The 20,407-nt window shown below is 44.2% G+C and overlaps 1 protein-coding gene across 5 annotated transcripts in view; it reads left to right on the plus strand.

Moving 5' to 3' along the window:
* The window catches only part of dnajc13 (DnaJ heat shock protein family (Hsp40) member C13), a 97,580-nt gene that overhangs the window by 43,125 nt on the left and 34,048 nt on the right, over positions 1–20,407 (plus strand). For all 5 annotated transcript variants that reach the window (XM_083778810.1, XM_083778812.1, XM_083778809.1 and 2 more), the window contains 19 exons: positions 154–249; positions 1,002–1,142; positions 2,473–2,490; positions 3,925–4,007; positions 6,410–6,563; positions 7,537–7,640; positions 8,487–8,562; positions 8,848–8,931; positions 10,033–10,095; positions 10,825–10,926; positions 11,889–11,993; positions 12,085–12,287; positions 13,457–13,541; positions 14,182–14,336; positions 15,824–15,869; positions 16,709–16,863; positions 17,170–17,371; positions 18,380–18,495; positions 19,075–19,153. In XM_083778810.1, the coding sequence (XP_083634936.1) occupies positions 154–249; positions 1,002–1,142; positions 2,473–2,490; positions 3,925–4,007; positions 6,410–6,563; positions 7,537–7,640; positions 8,487–8,562; positions 8,848–8,931; positions 10,033–10,095; positions 10,825–10,926; positions 11,889–11,993; positions 12,085–12,287; positions 13,457–13,541; positions 14,182–14,336; positions 15,824–15,869; positions 16,709–16,863; positions 17,170–17,371; positions 18,380–18,495; positions 19,075–19,153 (2,067 nt within the window). The remainder of the gene's footprint in view (positions 1–153; positions 250–1,001; positions 1,143–2,472; positions 2,491–3,924; positions 4,008–6,409; positions 6,564–7,536; positions 7,641–8,486; positions 8,563–8,847; positions 8,932–10,032; positions 10,096–10,824; positions 10,927–11,888; positions 11,994–12,084; positions 12,288–13,456; positions 13,542–14,181; positions 14,337–15,823; positions 15,870–16,708; positions 16,864–17,169; positions 17,372–18,379; positions 18,496–19,074; positions 19,154–20,407) is intronic.

Below are 20,407 nucleotides of genomic sequence, written 5' to 3' on the forward strand. Positions count from 1 at the left end.
ATCATGATTATTAGTGAGGACCTATTATATGAAGATAGGTTGAAAAGTGGTGAAGTGGTCCTTTAATCCTTTTGATCAATCTTCGTCCTCTGCACTTAGGGTGTTAACTGTGTGCCTGTAGTGATTGGTTAACTCTGACTCCTCCCCCTCCAGCCTACCGGCCTATTGGCCTATCTGGACAGCCCTGACCCGGTCCCCGAGAGAGACGTGGACAGGATGCACATCAGGGACAACCTCAAGATCGCCACGGTAACTGTCAATCATAATGCATCCATTTTGATTATTTTAACATTGGGTCCGGTTGGCGGTTGCTATGCAACGGCTCCGTCACCACCAGCTATGGGACGTTATAACTCATCTCCATTTACCTCTCGGTTCAAAGCAGGGTTTTCAAACCTCCATGAGTCCACACACACACACACACACACACACACACACACACACACACAGTAGGACAGGTTTTCTGGGATCCACTCAGGTATAATACCTGAGTGGATCACAATCTAATAAAGATATAGTTATGACTCAATTCATGATTAATTAATGCTGGAGCTCTGGCTCATTAGATTGTTATCACCATGAAACGTCCACAGTTGATTACTTACACAAAGACAACGATTTATTGTATTACAATTTTTATATGTAAATTATGCATTATGTAGGAAAATATGCGAAATAATTGAAAATATGAAAAAGCTACTACCGTGGAAGGGTTATCATGTATTAATTTACTTGTATTGATCCTATAAACAATTGAATGTAGGTCTAGTTTTTCCCACCAATGTTGGAGCTCTGGCTCATGGACTAAGAACCAAAGAGAACTGAACCGGTTCCCACTGGGAACCGACCGTCAGGGTGGGAGACTGTCTGAGACGCCTGGTATCTTCCTAACATCTTGTTTGTGGTGTTCCCCTCCTCCCGGGTCGGTACCAGGACCAGCTGGGCCGTACCAAGGTGTATTTTCCTAACTGTATTGTTCTCCTCCTCCCGGTCGGTACCAGGACCAGCTGGGCCGTACCAAGGTTCCAGAGTGGCAGCGCATGGCGGGCAAGGCGGCCAAAGAGGTGGAGAAGTACGCCAAGGAGAAGGCTGACGTGGTGCTGATGCACTGGAGGGACAAGATGGGCATCGCCCAGAAAGAGGTGAGGGTACATTCTGACTGTTGCATTTATATTTTACTCGTGATCAGAGCTTCCATTGCTCCAGACTGTATGACGGAAGCATTTATATTGTACTCATGATCAGAGCTTCCGTTGCTCCAGACTGTATGACGGAAGCATTTATATTTTACTCATGATCAGAGCTTCCGTTGCTCCAGACTGTATGACGGAAGCATTTATATTTTACTCATGATCAGAGCTTCCGTTGCTCCAGACTGTATGACGGAAGCATTTATATTTTACTCGTGATCAGAGCTTCCGTTGCTCCAGACTGTACGACGGAAGCATTTATATTTTACTCGTGATCAGAGCTTCCGTTGCTCCAGACTGTATGACGGAAGCATTTATATTTTACTCATGATCAGAGCTTCCGTTGCTCCAGACTGTACGACGGAAGCATTTATATTTGACTCATGATCAGAGCTTCCGTTGCTCCAGACTGTATGACGGAAGCATTTATATTTTACTCATGATCAGAGCTTCCGTTGCTCCAGACTGTACGACCGAAGCATTTATATTTTACTCGTGATCAGAGCTTCCGTCGCTCCAGACTGTACGACTGAAGCATTTATATTTGACTCGTGATCAGAGCTTCCGTTGCTCCAGACTGTATGACGGAAGCATTTATATTTTACTCATGATCAGAGCTTCCGTTGCTCCAGACTGTACGACGGAAGCATTTATATTTTACTCATGATCAGAGCTTCCGTTGCTCCAGACTGTACGACGGAAGCATTTATATTTTACTCATGATCAGAGCTTCCGTTGCTCCAGACTGTATGACGGAAGCATTTATATTTTACTCATGATCAGAGCTTCCGTTGCTCCAGACTGTATGAAATAAAAATGGCTGTTCTTCCTTGATCAATAAATTGATGATCATTTAGAAATGTTACTAATCACATGTTGCTGCCTGGCCGGCCGGCTTACACCGTCGATTATAACAATTATTATAACTGAATTATTAGACTGTGCTGCTGGGAGGTTTTTACCCAAATAATTATAATAATTATAATAATAATTGTGGGTTTTTTGGATGTCAAGAAATATGACCTTGTTATTTTGTCCATCGATTAGTTTGTGTTTATTTGTATGTATCAAATAGCGTAGAAACACCAAATCCAAGTCATGTGATCTAATTTATTGTCAATGGGCTGATTTGTGTTGTGTTGTAATGATGATGTCATAATGATGATGTAATGAGCTCCGCCCCTCTTTGATCCAAGAGGACCAATAATCTCTCTGTTGTTGTCTTTGTCCCGCCCTCCTCTCGTCTTGGTTGGTTTTCTCTGCTGTCAATCAATCAATGCAGCAGGACAGAAATAACCTGGTGAGTACCATACGGACCAATGGGGATCCACCTGGTCTGTCACTGACCCCGCCCACCCCTATGCACGCACATGCACGCACGCACACACACACACACACACACACACACGGAGTCATTGAAAGTCATGTGACAGTGGGTGCGTTCTCTAATTCGAGCCGGATCAGCTGCAGTACTGTAGTACTTATATAGTGTAGTAATTCTGAAGCAGGAAAAACATTTCATTGTAAACATGTTTTTCTTTAAAATTATTACATTGTTTTTACCCCCTTTAGACCAGGACCTCTATAGACTACTATACCTTTTAAGACGAGACGGGAACCACCTTTGCGGTTGCTGTGTACCATATTTAGCTACATACATTATTTTATTTTTTATTTTTTTATTTTTTGAGTGGTGCAACCACTCCAAGGAACAGCAATGTCTGTGACTCAGAGAGAGAGAGAGGTTGCACCACTCGGTTCACAGAGGTGTGATTTTTTGAATAAATATGAAGTTTTTCAGAAAGCTTAGGTGTTTTTGGCAGAGGAAGTGTAGCGCCCAGGATTACAGTACAGATAGTTGACACTGGGTGAAAATGGGGGGTTCAAATTACAAAAGAAAGAGAGATTTGGCTGTGAACGCCCCTCCCCCCCCCCCCCCCCCCCCCCCGTTTGTTTTAATGTCGGTGTAATAATAATAATAATGTTATAATCTGTCTCTGGCTCACTGATTTACCCGTTCAGGATATATACATTGATTGATTGATTGATTTATTAACAGTTTGCAGAATTACAGTACATTTCAAGTACAACTCTATACAAACACTGTTAACTGTGAGTGGACGACACCATAATGCATTACACTTGTTTACAAGAGGGTCCATCTTGTTCAATTCATCAAAACATTGAGGCCTGATTATCCACATCATGTGTGCAATTGTGTAATGTTGTGTCTTCCTCTGTAATGTATTTTTGTTGTCATTGATGTTTTATGTGTGGCTGTAGCTGGGGTGAAAGCCCAAGACAAATTTCCCTTGTGGACAATAAAGTTTACCTTGACCTTGACCTTGGGTAAAGACAATCTGATTGGATTGTGTAATCCAATCAGAAGCTTTGTTCCCATTGTGCATCCAATCAGAAGCTTTGTTTCCATTGTGTAGTCCAATCAGAAGCTTTGTTTCCATTGTGTATCCAATCAGAAGCTTTGTTTCCATTGTGTATCCAATCCCATCATGCTGTCGTTGTGTTAAATGTCGGTCACTTCATCAACATGTCGTTTTAATTAATGTGACATAATTATGCAGAGGAAGCTGGTGGATTTACATGTATGCTAATTAATGAGGTGTGGTAATGATTATTAATGAATGAATATTAATGACTTCCAGAACCCATACATGTATGTTAATTAATGAGTTGTGTTAATGAGTATTAATTAATGAATATTCATGACTTTCAGAACCCAAACCAGAAGCCGGTCATCCTGAGGAAGAGGAGACAGAGGATCAAGATAGAATGTAACTGGGAGCTCTTCTACTACAGGTATGACCTTTGACCTTTGAACTATGACCTTCTAGTACTACAGGTAGTCATATCAAGGCCCCAGTGAGGCTCTCCGACGTTGAGGTGCTCGGCCCTAGTTGTAATAATAATAATAATACTAATAATAATAATAATAATAAAACTTTATTTGTATAGCACCTTTCATGACATGAAATGCAGCTCAAAGTGCTTTACAGAGCAATGGAGAGAAAAAAAAGAAAAGCAAGGCAAAGACATTAAAAAACAAGCATTAATGCAATACAGTGAGGACATGAATAACAAAAAATAAAAGATCAATTCAAAGCAATGTTGTAGAAGTGGGTCTTGAGCTGTGCTTTAAAAATGTCTACAGAGGCTGCCTGTCGAAGGTACAGTGGGAGCTTGTTCCATGCCGACGGCCCGTAGAAGCAAAAAGCTGCTTCCCCGTATTTTTTAGTTGCCATTTTTTTAGGCAAAGCGAGCAGGCCTGCAGTGGAAGACCTTAGGGGGCGGTTTGGGACATATTTAGGCAGGCAGTCATGTAGGTAGGAAGGTGCGAGACCATTGAGAGCTTTATACACAAGTAAAATAATTTTAAAATCAATCCTAAAAACAACCGGAAGCCAGTGCAGTGAAGCCAAAACTGTGTGTACACATTTATCTTAAATCTATATGCATATCTTTTGATTGATACACTTTGTCACTTACCGATGGCTAAATGAAGACGGTGGCCAAAGCCCCGTTAGGCGTGTCATTTCATTCAGCTGAAAGGCAAGGATGTTGTTGGATGCGTTGTCTGTAGTGACACAGACGAGGTGATCATCCTCCAGACTCCAGAGCCTCTGTGAAACCTTTGGCTATGTTTTTTCCATTGTGCTCATCTGGGAAATAACTCGTCTGTAAACACCGACTGCGGAGGTTCCACGTTGGGTCGATGTAGTGTGCCGTCAGACTATGGATATATATATATATGGATGGGTAGCTCGGCTCGACCACATGTTGTAACCCTAGGTATATACAGTACAGGGGGATGGTACCTTTAACTGTGATGGCGGGATGAGTCTGGGACGAGGAGTATTATGGGATATCTTGTGTTTACTTTGTGTTCTGGTGTGCATGGAAGCGGTCCCAATATTAAGAGGAAGAGATATACTACTTTGTTGTTCACTACGGAGGTTGGATACAGAATAGAACCCTGTCCTTTTCGAATTATTATTTTGTTTATTAAATCACCAGTTCTGCAACACGGACTCCTTTTCCTTGTCAGCATAGCAAGAAAGCTAAGGATTATTCCGGAGAGTAGAGACACGGTGGTTATAATGTCAGTTGTTGCAGAGTAAAACATGACGTTGTTAATCTCCCTCTCCACTTTGCCTCTGCACTCGGCATATAAACGAGACACAAACTTATTCATGTATTTTCGGCTGGGTATTTCGTATCTAGGATCGAGCTTTTTCGTCATCGCCTTAAACCCCCGTTTCTCCAGCATGTAGATTGGAACGCTGTCTAAACAGATATGATGTGCAACACCCATAGTAATCTCCTTCCATCTTCGGGAGTCATGGGTATATGGTGTGCCACATACGGCAGAAGGACTCTTGCAACGTCTGTGTCTGGGGCTTTTTCTTCTGAACGTCAGGCCCTGGTTTTGCTGCCTTCAAACGTTGACTCTTGCTGTATTCTTTGTCGTGATTCTTTTTCAGGTGATAAAATAAGTTAGTCGTGTTGGAATCCGCTGATGGGACCGGGGAGCGGCAGACTTTACACAATACTGTGGTCTGGTCCGTGTCCGTCTTTTTAAATCCAAACCACGTTGCCCCTCTTTTAGGGGCAAGCTCCTCGGCTTGTGCTCGCGTTGGCTCACTTGGCCGGTCATCTTCTTGTTCAACATTATTATTATTACCGTCAGCTGTCGCAAGCGTCACCCTCCATGTTTGTTTTCAGTGCGGTCAGCTGCTGGGCATGCCGTATATAAGCACTGTGACGTGAAATACTGCCGTAAACACTGCCGTAAAGCGAAACGGCGATATAAATGATATAGGTTATTTTTCGTGATAGACATTTTCTATCGAAAATACGATATATATCGTCATATCGCCCAGCCCTATCTATATTAACCCTCTGTGTCCCGGTCCAGATTCCAGATGGACCACGCCCCCCCTCTATATTAACCCTCTGTGTCCTGATTGGTCCAGATTCCAGATGGACCACGCCCCCCCTCTATATTAACCCTCTGTGTCCCGGTTGGTCCAGATTCCAGATGGACCACGCCCCCTCTATATTAACCCTCTGTGTCCTGATTGGTCCAGATTCCAGATGGACCACGCCCCCCCTCTATATTAACCCTCTGTGTCCCGGTTGGTCCAGATTCCAGATGGACCACGCCCCCTCTATATTAACCCTCTGTGTCCTGATTGGTCCAGATTCCAGATGGACCACGCCCGCTCCAACCTCATCTGGAACCTGAAGACCCGGGAGGAGCTCCGGGACGCCCTGGAGGGAGAGATGAGGTCGTTCAGCGTGGACCGAGAGCTGGGCAGCGCCTCGGTCATCTCCTGGAACCACCAGGAGTTTGAGGTCAGGGGGGTCATGGGGTCATCGGTTTGAGATCAGAGGGGTCACGGGGTCATCTCCAGGGCTCAGCGTAGAATGTGATCCAACAGAGCGTTGAATTCCCCGTTCAATTTCCTCATACTTTTCAAGTATTTATTTGAAGACGTTTATGTCGCGGACAAAGAACAAACACAATGTTTTGGGCCCATCAAATAATTAGTAGGAAGAAAAACAATACAAAAAGTGTTGAGTTTTTCTTCTTCTTTCTAATTACTTGATTGGCCCAAAATGTTGTGTTTGTTGTCATGATTTGTCATGACAAGAGTTGTCTTTATCCGCGGCGTAAACGTCTTCAAATAAATACTTTAAGAAAAGTCTGAGGAAAATGAACGGGGAATCATCAGCCCGAACGCCCGGGGTTATTTAATCCATTAAATCAGAGGTTATTTAATCCATTAAATCAGAGGTTATTTAAACCATTAAATCAGAGGTTATTTAATCCATTAAATCAGAGGTTATTTAATCCATTAAATCAGAGGTTATTTAATCCATTAAATCAGAGGTTATTTAATCCATTAAATCAGAGGTTATTTAAACCATTAAATCAGAGGTTATTTAATCCATTAAATCAGAGGTTATTTAATCCATTAAATCAGAGCTCAGCGATTTATAGCAGCGGAGCACCTTTAGCGACAGACCGGATGTTATCCCGGATGTGGCTGAAGTAGCTAAATGTAGCCAAAACACTCTAGAGGCGATCGACAACAACGAGAGGTATGATTAATATATATAGGTTTAATAACGGTTAAACGGTCTGCTCAGGTCAGATAGTGTAATAATATGAATTATTTATGTTTTTCTTCAGGTCAGATATGAATGCCTCTCAGTAGAGATAGTGTAATAATAATGTATTCATAATATTATTTTCAGGTCAGATATGAATGCCTCTCAGTAGAGATACAGTGTAATAATAATGTATTAATATTATTATTTTCAGGTCAGATATGAATGCCTCTCAGAAGAGATCAAGATTGGAGATTATTACCTTCGTCTGCTGCTTGAGGAAGACGAGAGTGACGAGTCCAACGCCATCAAGAGATCGTAAGATTAGTTTTTTTTATTATTATTTATTGTCACACTTTCTTTCTTTCCTTTTAGTAACCTTAGTAACCTACCTAACTTCCGCTGTGATTGGCCGTTTTAACGTTTAACGTTTAACGTTTTAACGTTTGTAGTAGCTAATTGGCTGCAGTTGGTTACATAACCGTATGTACAATTTACAATTTAGGCATTTAGCAGACGCTCTTAATCCAGAGCGACTTACATTAAGCAAGAACAAAAAGCATGGGAATACATCACAAAAAAGCATTTATCATGAAACATGCATAAGCTGAGAAAGTAACAGTGGAATATCTATATTATGAGACTATAAATATAAACTATATATATATACTACTATGCTATACATATGTACTATGGACCGTACCATATCGTATGTTTTACAATCCCTTGCAGGGGCAGAAGACCAAACTATTCAATCGTTATAGAAATGTTCAAATTACTGCGGCAACCACACTTTTCAAAATTGTGACTTTCTAGTTATTATTACTAGTTCTTACCCGTTCTGAATATATGAACAGCAAATGATGTTCAGGGTGGGTAATGTGATGTAATAGATCACATTTAGGAATGTGTCGTTGGTGAGCTACTGAGCCAGCGTTGGTCTTTGCATCTGTCTGTATGTACTTTGGTCATTGTGTTGTTTCCGACGGCACGGGATCTGTCTTCCCCGGGTTATAGTATTCATATGTTATGATCCACAGTATTGTAACTGTTGCCAAGGCAATGCTCCGTCCGGGTGGAGTTAAACCCTGTTGTTGTTGCGTGCTAACGGTAGGCGGTTAAGAAGACTGTTCAGTCTCTCTCTCTCTGTCTCTCTCTCTCTAGGTATGAGTTCTTTAACGAGCTGTACCATCGCTTCCTGCTGACGCCCAAGGTGTCCATGAAGTGTCTGTGTCTGCAGGTCTGTAACAGAAATACCAGTAATATTAACCCATTATGTACGGGAACCCCTTTTGGTGTTTTAACTAAGCATTATGTTATACTTTAGCTATTGAAAAATAGCATAGATCTACAAGCTCGAGCTTGTAGGTCTGCTATTTCTGAAAAATCGTAAAAATGCGGCACAAATCTTTGAATATATATTCTTTCAGAGCGAACGTTCTTTTTTTATTTTGACGTCAGGCCTAAATGGGTTAATACCTGTAGTAATATTAATAACAGTAATAACATTAATAACTGTCTGCAGGCTCTCGCCATCGTGTACGGAAAGTGCTGCGAAGAGATCGGACCGTTCACCGACACTAAATACATCGTTGGCATGCTGGACCGGGTGAGACGCACGCACACGCACCACGCACACACACACGCACCACGCACACACACACACCACGCACCACACACACACACTACGCACGCATGCACCATGCACACACCACACACGCACACGCACCACGCACACACACACGCACAAACGCACACACACACGCACAAACGCACACACACGCACCATGCACACACGCACCACGCACACACACGCACCATGCACGCACACACGCAATCACCCACACGCCATTCTGGAATGAACTTGGGCCCCTTCCCTGCCCGATGATATTAAAGTAGCTATAAGCAACAATAATATTGTTGCTTATAGCTACGAAAAAGAAAAAAGGTCATTAAGATTTTGACATAATATTATTATGTCAAAATCTTAATGACCTTTTTTTTTCTTTTTCGTCTTGGTATTCAGACAGCCAGCAATGAGCAAAACGCTCCCAAATAAACGTTAGTCTCTGAGACACATCTAGCATTCAAAGATGTTCCTAGAAGCTTTGTCATTGGTCGGAAAAAACCCCCCGTCGAAATGACAATCAGGACGTAGACCAATGACAACTGTGAATGCAGATTGTGGCCCCACCCCCTAGACGTGTCACAAAGCGTTTTACCCGTAGAGGTGTAAACCTCGACGCCCCTTCCCGCCTCTGGAGCGTACTGTATGTGCTCAATGAGAGGGTCAAACTTTCCCCACATTCCTTGCGAAGCCCCACCCCCCCGCGGATAAGACCCGGAAAAGATGCCCTGTGATTGGCCAGTAGTCACTTGAGTGGCAGCGTGATGTAACGATACAGCATCGTCACACAAACCCCTTACCCAACATAAGATTCACAACATCCGGTCTAGATTTGTGGCTCTTCAAAATAAGAGCTGAACAGGGAAATAATGCTGGCGTGAATTGTATCATAATAATTTGTCAATAAATAAATAAATATGCTAGCGCTGTGAGTGTTAACCCCTTCCTCTGTGTTTACAGTGTACAGACAGCCTGTTAACTCTCTGCTCTATGTTTTACAGTGTACAGACAGCCTGTTAACTCTCTGCTCTATGTTTTACAGTGTACAGACAGCCTGTTAACTCTCTCCTCTGTGTTTTACAGTGTACAGACAGACTGGAACGAGACAGACTCATCCTGTTTCTGAACAAACTCATTCTCAACAAGGTGAGAGACGGAACGGCAGAAATGATCATTCAGTTCAATCCAATTAATTTATATTAAATCATTCTGGACCGCAGGAACCCCTTTTGTTATTTTAAGCATTATGTCATACTTTACGTATTGAAGAATAGCAGGTCTACAAGCTCATAGCGCGGCACCGAGTGCCGCACTATGAGCTTGTAGATCTGCTATTCTTTTTAAATATTGAAAATGTGGCGCACATCTTTGAATATTATATTATATTATATTCTAGAGAACATGTTTAACTCAAAACTCCCAGAAACAACCTATTTTCAGATGGGGGTCGGCGGCCAAATACATATAACTCTAAGGGTCCTTGACATGAAATAGTTTGAGAACCTCTGACATAGAAACATTATTTCTGAAAACTGTCATGATTTAGAAGAATTTGTAGAATCTGGTCATTCCTAAATGGTTCAAGTAAAAGATCTACAAGCTCAAAGGGAGCCTCGTGTGGAGCTTGTAGATCTGCTGTTTTCGATGTTTCTGCGATGACGCTGTGGTGTGATCATGTAGGAAGTTAATTTACAGAGAAAATAAATCCACAAAAAGTTAGACTGTGGAGATTTAGAGTTTAGTGCCAGACAGCGATCGATCTACTTCCTGGTGTTTTTACGTTACGTTACGATCTACTTCCTGGTGTTTTTACGTTACGTTACGATCTACTTCCTGGTGTGTTTACGTTGCGTTCATTCTTTGTTCTTGGTGCAGAAAAACGTGCGGGAGGTGATGGACTCCAACGGCGTTCGAATCCTGGTGGACCTTCTGACCATGGCCCACCTGCACACCAGTAGAGCCACCGTTCCCCTACAGGTACAACACCCTTATTAATCTGTTAGCCAGTAGAGCCACCGCTCCCCTACAGGTACAACACCCTTATTAAAGGGCACAGCTTAAAGTCGGGAAAGTTACACGACTGACCCACCCAGGTGATGCAATAATACTAATGACCGTAGTCTGACCGTGCAACATGAAAACTCCTGTCGGGTTGTCGGTAAAAGTTGATTTGTCCCTCTGTCATTTCCTCGTATTTCTAGTTTATTTAAATAATGTCATGCACATGTGTCCAGTGCATAGCCTACTGCAGGCCTGGTAGACTAGATTTAGAAGACATGTGTCCAGTGCATAGCCTACTGCAGGCCTGGTTGACTAGATTTAGAAGACATGTGTCCAGTGCATAGCCTACTGCAGGCCTGGCTGACTATATTTAGAAGACATGTGTCCAGTGCCTAGCCTACTGCAGGCCTGGTTGACTAGATTTAGAAGACATGTGTCCAGTGCATAGCCTACTGCAGGCCTGGCTGACTATATTTAGAAGACATGTGTCCAGTGCATAGCCTACTGCAGGCCTGGCTGACTATATTTAGAAGACATGTGTCCAGTGCATAGCCTACTGCAGGCTTGGTAGACTAGATTTAGAAGACATGTGTCCAGTGCATAGCCTACTGCAGGCCTGGCTGACTATATTTAGAAGACATGTGTCCAGTGCATATCCTACTGCAGGCCTGGCTGACTAGATTTAGAAGACAATTTTAAGCTCTTGTTTCTGAAATGATGGATTATTTAAATGGAGAAATCCCGTAATTTAACGGAGAAGGACAGCTTGCCCTGTCTTCTCTCTGCTAACGAGCGGGTTGGGGAGGGACTTGGCGGAGGGCTAATTGGATGATGGTGTATCCACAGTGTGTTGTGATTGGCCGATGGTGTCTTCAGTGTGTTGTGATTGGCCGATGGTGTCTCCACTGTGTTGTGATTGGCCGATGGTGTGTCCACAGAGCAACGTTCTGGAGGCGTCGCCCGACATGAAGAGAGAGAGTGAGAAGGAGTGGTACTTTGGAAACGCTGACAAGGAGAGGAGAGGACCCTTCAGCTTTGAGGAGGTAAGGAGACAAGGAGAGGAGATGAGGAGTTGTTCTTCCTGCCTCCACATGTACTGATATCTCCATATATGGTCTGCTCTTCCTGCTCCAGATGCAGGAGTTCTGGAGCGGCGGCGTGCTAACGGCTAAGACGCGCTGCTGGGCTCAGGGCATGGACGGCTGGCGCCCCCTTCAGGCCATCCCGCAGCTCAAGTGGTGCCTGCTGGCCAGCGGCCAGGCGGTGATGAACGAGTCAGACCTGGCAACCCTCATCCTCAACATGCTCATCACCATGTGCTCCTACTATCCCAGCAGGTACGGTCAGACCTGGCAACCCTCGTACTATCCTGAGGCTCTGGCCCAATCCCAATTGCCTCCCTCAAGCCCTGAGCCCTGATTGGACCCTCATTGACTTTAGTGACGTCAGCTGTAAGTGCTTGAGGGTGAGAGGCTGCAAGGGCTCCACATTGTTGTGAAAGGAATGGGACAGCACTTTGAAGATATGAGTCCGCCATTCATGACACTTTGCATCACTTTATAAAAACTGTCCTTATTCACAGCCAGTGCCTATCATGTCTATTTTAGTATTTAAGCTGATCGTGCTTATTATTAGTTTCATAAATACACTTTCCTGTGTGATATGGGTTGTAATATTCATATATAATAATATTCATTATACATTTCATTTCCATATTCTTTTACTTTGCTCATTAGTCATTTCTCATCATGTTTCCCTTATTATTATTGCTATTAAATATATCCTTCCATTCCGTCTCCTTTTGAGAACAGTGAGAAAGCACTATTGTGTTTGTTGACCTTCTAACCGCGATACACAACTAATTTGCATACGTAAATGATTGGCGTTCGATGGATCCCCCTCGTTCCCCTGGTAACGCTATGAACTGTGGGTCATTCCTTTGCCAAAGTCAGCATTGACGCATGAGTCTGAGCAAAGCTAAGTCAGTGAGGGCTCATTGAGTCAGCAAGGGAGTGGATTGGGATTGGGCCTCTGAGTCTGAACCTGGCCGGCGTCATCAGCGCATCTGCATTAAATCTTTCTTAATTGAGCGCGTGACACAGGCGTGCACAGTGCGCACACACAGAATTATAGGATCTACAAGCTCACAACGCGTCGCACTGCGACACGTACAGGATACATACAGAAAATGCAGGATCAACCTCATTATAATTGCAAAAAGAATCGTGACAAATCATGACAATGAACACTGTTTTGGGCCGATCAAATAATTTATTAAAAAAAAAAAAAAAGTGTTGTCTCCCGCCTTTATTTTCTTCTTACTAATGATTTGATCGGCCCAAAATATTGTGTTCATTGTCATGATTTGTCACGATCCGAGTTGGCTTTGTCCGCGGTGTAACCGTCTTTAAATAAATACTTTAAGAAAAGCCTATGTTGTGACATCAGAGGGTTAATTAATACACACAGTGTATATAATGTAATGTATGCGTGTCTTGTTTTCCAGGGACCAGGACAACGCCATAATCCGTCCTCTACCAAAGATCAAGAGGCTGATTAGTGACAACACCTGCCTTCCTCACATTGTCCAGGTGAGGGCAGTATTCACACTGTTATTATTACAAAACCCTCCCGCACTCAGATCAGCCAACGCAGGGAAGCTGGAAGTACCTTCACTAAAAATGCTGGGACAACGCTCCACACGTTCCAGACTCTTCAGCCTTCTGGATCCAAAACTATGCAATGCACTTCCCATTGCAGTCAGAACTACAGCCTCACTCCCAATCTAAACTATGGAATGAACTTCCCATTGCAGTCAGAACTACAGACTCACTCCCAATCTAAACTATGGAATGAACTTCCCATTGCAGTCAGAACTACAGACTCACTCCCAATCTAAACTATGGAATGAACTTCCCATTGTAGTCAGAACTACAGACTCACTCCCAATCTAAACTATGGAATGAACTTCCCATTACAGTCAGAACTACAGACTCACTCCCAATCTAAACTATGGAATGAACTTCCCATTGCAGTCAGAACTACAGACTCACTCCCAATCTAAACTATGGAATGAACTTCCCATTGCAGTCAGAACTACAGACTCGCTCCCAATCTAAACTATGGAATGAACTTCCCATTGCAGTCAGAACTACAGACTCACTCCCAATCTAAGCTATGGAATAAACTTCCCATTACAATGGCGCTAACGTCCTGTATCTGTCCCTGCAGCTGCTGTTGACCTTCGACCCCATCCTGGTGGAGAAGGTTGCTAACATCATGTACATGGTGATGCAGGACAACCCCAACCTCCAGAGACTGTATCTGACCGGAGTCTTCTTCTTCATCATGATGTACACTGGATCCAATGTTCTGCCTGTTGCACGGTGGGTACTCACACTGTACACAGACACACACTGTACACACACACACACATACACACACTGTACATACACACACACACACACACACACACACACACACACACACACACACACACACACACACACTGTACATACACACACACACACTGTACACACACACACACACACACACTGTACATACGCTTTTAAGGTAGATCGAATGGTGCCGCCGCACTAGGCCTCGCGCATGCTGCTTGCCGCACAACGCATGCAGTCGAATTATACACACAATGGAAACTAAACAAAAACAACTGAACACATGCAGGCTAATTGAGGCACAACGGCTCCGCTCACAGACAAAACGACTCGTCACTCGAGTGAAGTGAAAAGGTATGCTGTCATGTCATGTAGGACTGTGTGTGGACAAAAAAAAGGTTTTATTTCAAATAATTTGTCACGCATGGACCGACGACCTCTCTCTCTCTCTCTCTCTCTCTCACTCTCACTCTCACTCTCACTCTCACTCTCACTCTCACTCTCTCTTACAGTCGCTCTGTCAGTCCAGTCAGTCAGTGTTATGATTTCACAATTTTCTAATTGAATTTTGATCGATCACAAACTGTCTGCAGGCAATCAAACAAATGTGATACTTAATATTTATAACAAATAACAGCAACACGAGCAAGCAGCTGTTCATTTTACTTTTATAACCAGTACTTTGAGCTGCACTGCAGGGCAGACTGGTTGGGTGGTGGTTTTATCAGTTATGATCAGGGCAACAGGTTTGTGTTCCATTGGTATTCGTTGTAGAGTAATACATAGACAAGTTAAATTGCTCATATAGATCATCAGACAGTGTCAGCCCCAGAGACCCCTCATGTGACAGCCTGCTTGACATGACTCATGTCATGTTAACCCATTGACGCCTGGTGCAACGTATACGTTGTTCTACCCTTGATGCCGGCGCGCTCTCTGTGTCTCATCAGCTATTGCTATACATGTAGCAACATAACTATTTAAAAAAAAAATCATCAGAATTTGAAGGTTTTCAGAAACCTTAGGTCAGGCCCTAGAAGGCGTTCCCAGATTCGGCCTCAGGCATCAATGGGTTAACTATAGCTTCCTTACAACAAATAAAATAACATAATGTGGAGGACCACAATCTCTGCATTCACACTGTTAAGCTGCTAATTTAGGCATTGCATGTCAATTTCTTACTCATTGGAGATGAGAACCTGGCATAATATTTGTAGGAAAGTGAAGGCAAAAGTAAGTATTAATTAATTAATTAATTCAACTCTGCACGCACACACACACACACAAACAAACATGTTCTGCTTGTAGCACGCACGAACGCACACACACACTGGATCTAATTTACTGCCTGTAGCAAGGTACGCACGCATGCACGCACACACACACTGCGCGCACACACACACACACACACACACACACACACACACACACACACACTCTTCATCATGGTGTGTTTGTGTCTTTTCTCTCCTCAGGTTTTTAAAGTACACTCATCTCAAGCAGGCCTTCAGATCAGAGGAGGTAAAACTACACTTTATTATACTTCATCAGGACATTGTGTTCCAGTGTGTTTATTATACTTTATTACTTATACTTTATTATACATGTAGGCTAAAGGTCAGGACATTGTGGTCCAGTGTTTTCAGTAGAGCTGTCCCCGAATAATGATTTGTATACCGCTAGTCTGAATTAATATGAATAAATGTGCTGTTGGTCGTCTGATAGTCGACTGAGCACCCCCACCCCCCAAAAAACATGGACTGAGAGGCTTGTCATTAGCCAGATTGAGCACAGCAGGTGAGGTTGAGATTCTGGAGTCTATCAGGCCAGCACACTGTGCGATTCAAGTCACAGGCAGTGGCACGTTGCCACCAAGGGGCCAGCTAGGCACTCCAATGTTGAAGCGCTGGGCCCTAGTGGTAAGAGGAAGGACTGCAGGCGGACCCGTGGATTCTTGACGAGGAAACCCCGTGCAACCGAGCGCTCTATGTTAAAGCCCTGCTGCACTTCTGCATTTGGACACCAAAATTTGGTGCGTGCGCGCAGCGTGTTCAGTAATGGTTGTCCTCCGCTAGGCTAAAGGTCAGGACATCGTCCAGCGCAGCGTCCTGGGTCCTCTAGTGTTCAGTAACAGTTCCTCCTCCTCCGCTAGGCTAAAGGTCAGGACATCGTCCAGCGCAGTGTCCTGGGTCCTCTAGTGTTCAGTAACGGTTGTCCTCCGCTAGGCTAAAGGTCAGGACATCGTCCAGCGCAGTGTGTTCAGTAATGGTTGTCCTCCGCTAGGCTAAAGGTCAGGACATCGTCCAGCGCAGTGTCCTGGGTCCCGTCCTTAGTGTTCAGTAACGGTTGTCCTCCGCTAGGCTAAAGGTCAGGACATCGTCCAGCGCAGCGTCCTGGGTCCCGTCCTTCCCGAGGCCATGGTCTGTTATCTGGAGAACTACGAGGCCGAGCGCTTCTCTGAGATCTTCCTGGGAGAGTTCGACACGCCGGAGGCCATCTGGAGCAGTGAGATGAGGTACGCACGCACACACACACACACACACTGCACACACACACACACACACTGCACACACACACATAGAAGATGGCCACCTAGCCGACTGACTGTGTTCCTCCCTCCCTATAGGAGGTTAATGATAGAGAAGATGTCCGCCCACCCAGCAGACTGACTGTGTGTTCTCTCCCTATAGGAGGCTGATGATAGAGAAGATGGCCGCCCACCTAGCAGACTGACTGTGTGTTCTCTCCCTATAGGAGGCTGATGATAGAGAAGATGGCCGCCCAGCGGACTGACTGTGTGTTCCTCCCTCTCTCCCTATAGGAGGCTGATGATAGAGAAGATGGCCGCCCACCTAGCGGACTTCTCCCCGCGGCTGCAGAGCAACACCAGGGCTCTGTACCAGTACTGCCCCATCCCGGTGGTCAGCTTCCCCCAGCTGGACAACGAGCTGTTCTGTAACATCTACTACCTCCGACACCTCTGTGACACCACGCGCTTCCCCGGCTGGCCAATCAGAGACGGCGTATGTACCGCGCACACACACACACACACACTAGGGCATTAACATAATATCGAATAGTCGACTAGCAAAACACTAGTCGACACTGTTAATTGACATCCGATTATTCGCTAATATTTTTTTTAATAATATGCTTTTCTACAGCAGACATGCAGACATGCAGCTGTGAGCTCTGTTGTTTTGTTGGTAGTTCGCCAACTTCAGTACTAATCCATTCCTGGCTGATTGTTTTCATATCGTATACAAGCCTACTGTACGTGGGTTTTGCCGTGGGCAGCGGACCGGCTTTTGCACTAGCAACATTCAAGACAGATTTTCTTTGGGAAAAGCATAATGCGATATGCCTCATAGGCTCATACGCTCAATGGGGACAACTACAGTGTGTAAATACTTTTACTATTGGTGAGTTTATTACTGTAGTTTGTTCAACAAGTTAGATTGGAGACGTGTCGTCGTGTCGTCCGGTACAGTAAAGTATAGCAGGAGTTCCTCCTCACTCTGCCCAATATTATCCAGTTTGGTGACAGTCAAACTACAGTAGCTCTTGCCGTGATTTCATGTTTCTTCACGCTTATCTAACAAAAAAACAAACCGCCATGCCGCACGATCATAGTTATAATAGTCGCGATGAAGTTAAGTAGTTGATCATCTTCATAGCCTGGCAGCCTGCTAGCTAGCAAACCTAGTATGTAATCATAACCTCCTCCTAGCTTGTAGCTCCTTCTAAAAACCAAAGGAACTGTGGTTGTAACTTGTTGTTGAACATTTAGGGTTGTATGAAAAACATTGCATGGTTCATTCCTCCTCCTCCTCCTCCCCGCTCCAGTCTCCATGGACATGGGATTGTAGGGTTTTATTTGTATATAACTCTGTAATACTGACATCTGTGCGAAACACTCTTGAAGTGAAAAGTATTGCATTTAGGGTTTCTCCCTTTTTGATATCTATTAAGTCAGGACGTCAGGGGTCATCAGGAGGTCAAGGGTCAGTAACAGGGTCTGTGTCCTCCAGGTGAAGCTGCTGAAGGACACCCTGGAGGCGTGGAAGAGAGAGGTGGAGAAGAAACCTCCGTCCATGTCCGTGGAGGAAGCCTACGAGGTCCTGAGTCTGCCCAGGGGACAGGGACAGTGAGTACCACCCCCCCCCCCCCCAATACTACTACAATACTACTACAATACTACTACAATACTACTACAATACTACCACAATACCCTCACTGTCCCTGCCCAGGGGACAGGGACAGTGAGTACAACCCCCCCCCCCCCCCCCCCCCCAATACTACTACAATACTACCACACTACTACCACAATACTACCACAATACTACCACAATACTACTACAATACTACCACAATACTACCACAATACCCTCACTGGGACAGTGAGTACAACACCCTACTGCAGGGTTCCCCAATTAATTTTCCTCAAGGGCCATATTTTGACCAGGCTGGGTGCCAGGCTGGGTGCCAGGCTGGGTGCCAGGCTGGTAGTGTGTCCTGAATATTCATTTTCAGGACAAGACCCCATTTGAAAAGGATGCCCAGTTTGACATGCATGTGCTACTGACCCCCATTTAATGCCATTTATATCTGCCCTGCTGTGTGCGCGTGCGAGAACTGTGTTCCAAACATATGTGACTCTGTGTCGTTTAATTACGAGTTCATTTTGATTTTCTTTTAATCAAACCTTGTTGTGTTTGCGTTGCAGGCACGAGGAGAGCAAGGTCAGGAAGGCCTATTTCAGACTGGCTCAGAAGTACCATCCAGACAAGAACCCAGAAGGCAGGGTGAGTCTCTAGAACCCAGAAGGCAGGGTGAGTCTATATAATACATCCAGACTAGAACCCAGAAGGCAGGGTGAGTCTATATAATACATCCAGACAAGAACCCAGAAGGCAGGGTGAGTCTCTATAATACATCCAGACAAGAACCCAGAAGGCAGGGTTAGTCTCTATAATACATCCAGACAAGAACCCAGAAGGCAGGGTGAGTCTATATAATACATCCAGACTAGAACCCAGAAGGCAGGGTGAGTCTCTATAATACATCCAGACAAGAACCCAGAAGGCAGGGTGAGTCTATATAATACATCCAGACTAGAACCCAGAAGGCAGGGTGAGTCTATAATACATCCAGACTAGAGTCCAGAAGGCAGGGTGAGTCTATAATACATCCAGACAAGAACCCAGAAGGCAGGGTGAGTCTATATAATACATCCAGACTAGAACCCAGAAGGCAGGGTGAGTCTATAATACATCCAGACAAGAACCCAGAAGGCAGGGTGAGTCTATAATACATCCAGACAAGAACCCAGAAGGCAGGGTGAGTCTATAATACATCCAGACTAGAACCCAGAAGGCAGGGTGAGTCTATAATACATCCAGACTAGAGTCCAGAAGGCAGGGTGAGTCTATAATACATCCAGACTAGAGTCCAGAAGGCAGGGTGAGTCTATAATACATCCAGACAAGAACCCAGAAGGCAGGGTGAGTCTATAATACATCCAGACAAGAACCCAGAAGGCAGGGTGAGTCTATAATACATCCAGACTAGAACCCAGAAGGCAGGGTGAGTCTATAATACATCCAGACTAGAGTCCAGAAGGCAGGGTGAGTCTATAATACATCCAGACTAGAACCCAGAAGGCAGGGTGAGTCTATAATACATCCAGACTAGAACCCAGAAGGCAGGGTGAGTCTCTATAATACATCCAGACTAGAGTCCAGAAGGCAGGGTGAGTCTATAATACATCCAGACTAGAGTCCAGAAGGCAGGGTGAGTCTATAATACATCCAGACTAGAGTCCAGAAGGCAGGGTGAGTCTATAATACATCCAGACTAGAACCCAGAAGGCAGGGTGAGTCTATATAATAGTATTTATTTAAAGACCTAAGCGTCGTACAAAGCAAACTCGAGTTGTGACAAATCATGACAATAATCAGTGTTTTGGGCCGAACATAGAATTTGTTAGAAGAAAAAGTAACCAGCCTTTTTTTCCCTTCTTTCTAATTACTTGATCAGCCCAAAACATTGTGTTTCTT

This window comes from Protomyctophum parallelum, assembly GCF_964188405.1.
Source record: "Protomyctophum parallelum genome assembly, chromosome: 12".
Lineage (NCBI taxonomy): Eukaryota > Metazoa > Chordata > Actinopteri > Myctophiformes > Myctophidae > Protomyctophum > Protomyctophum parallelum.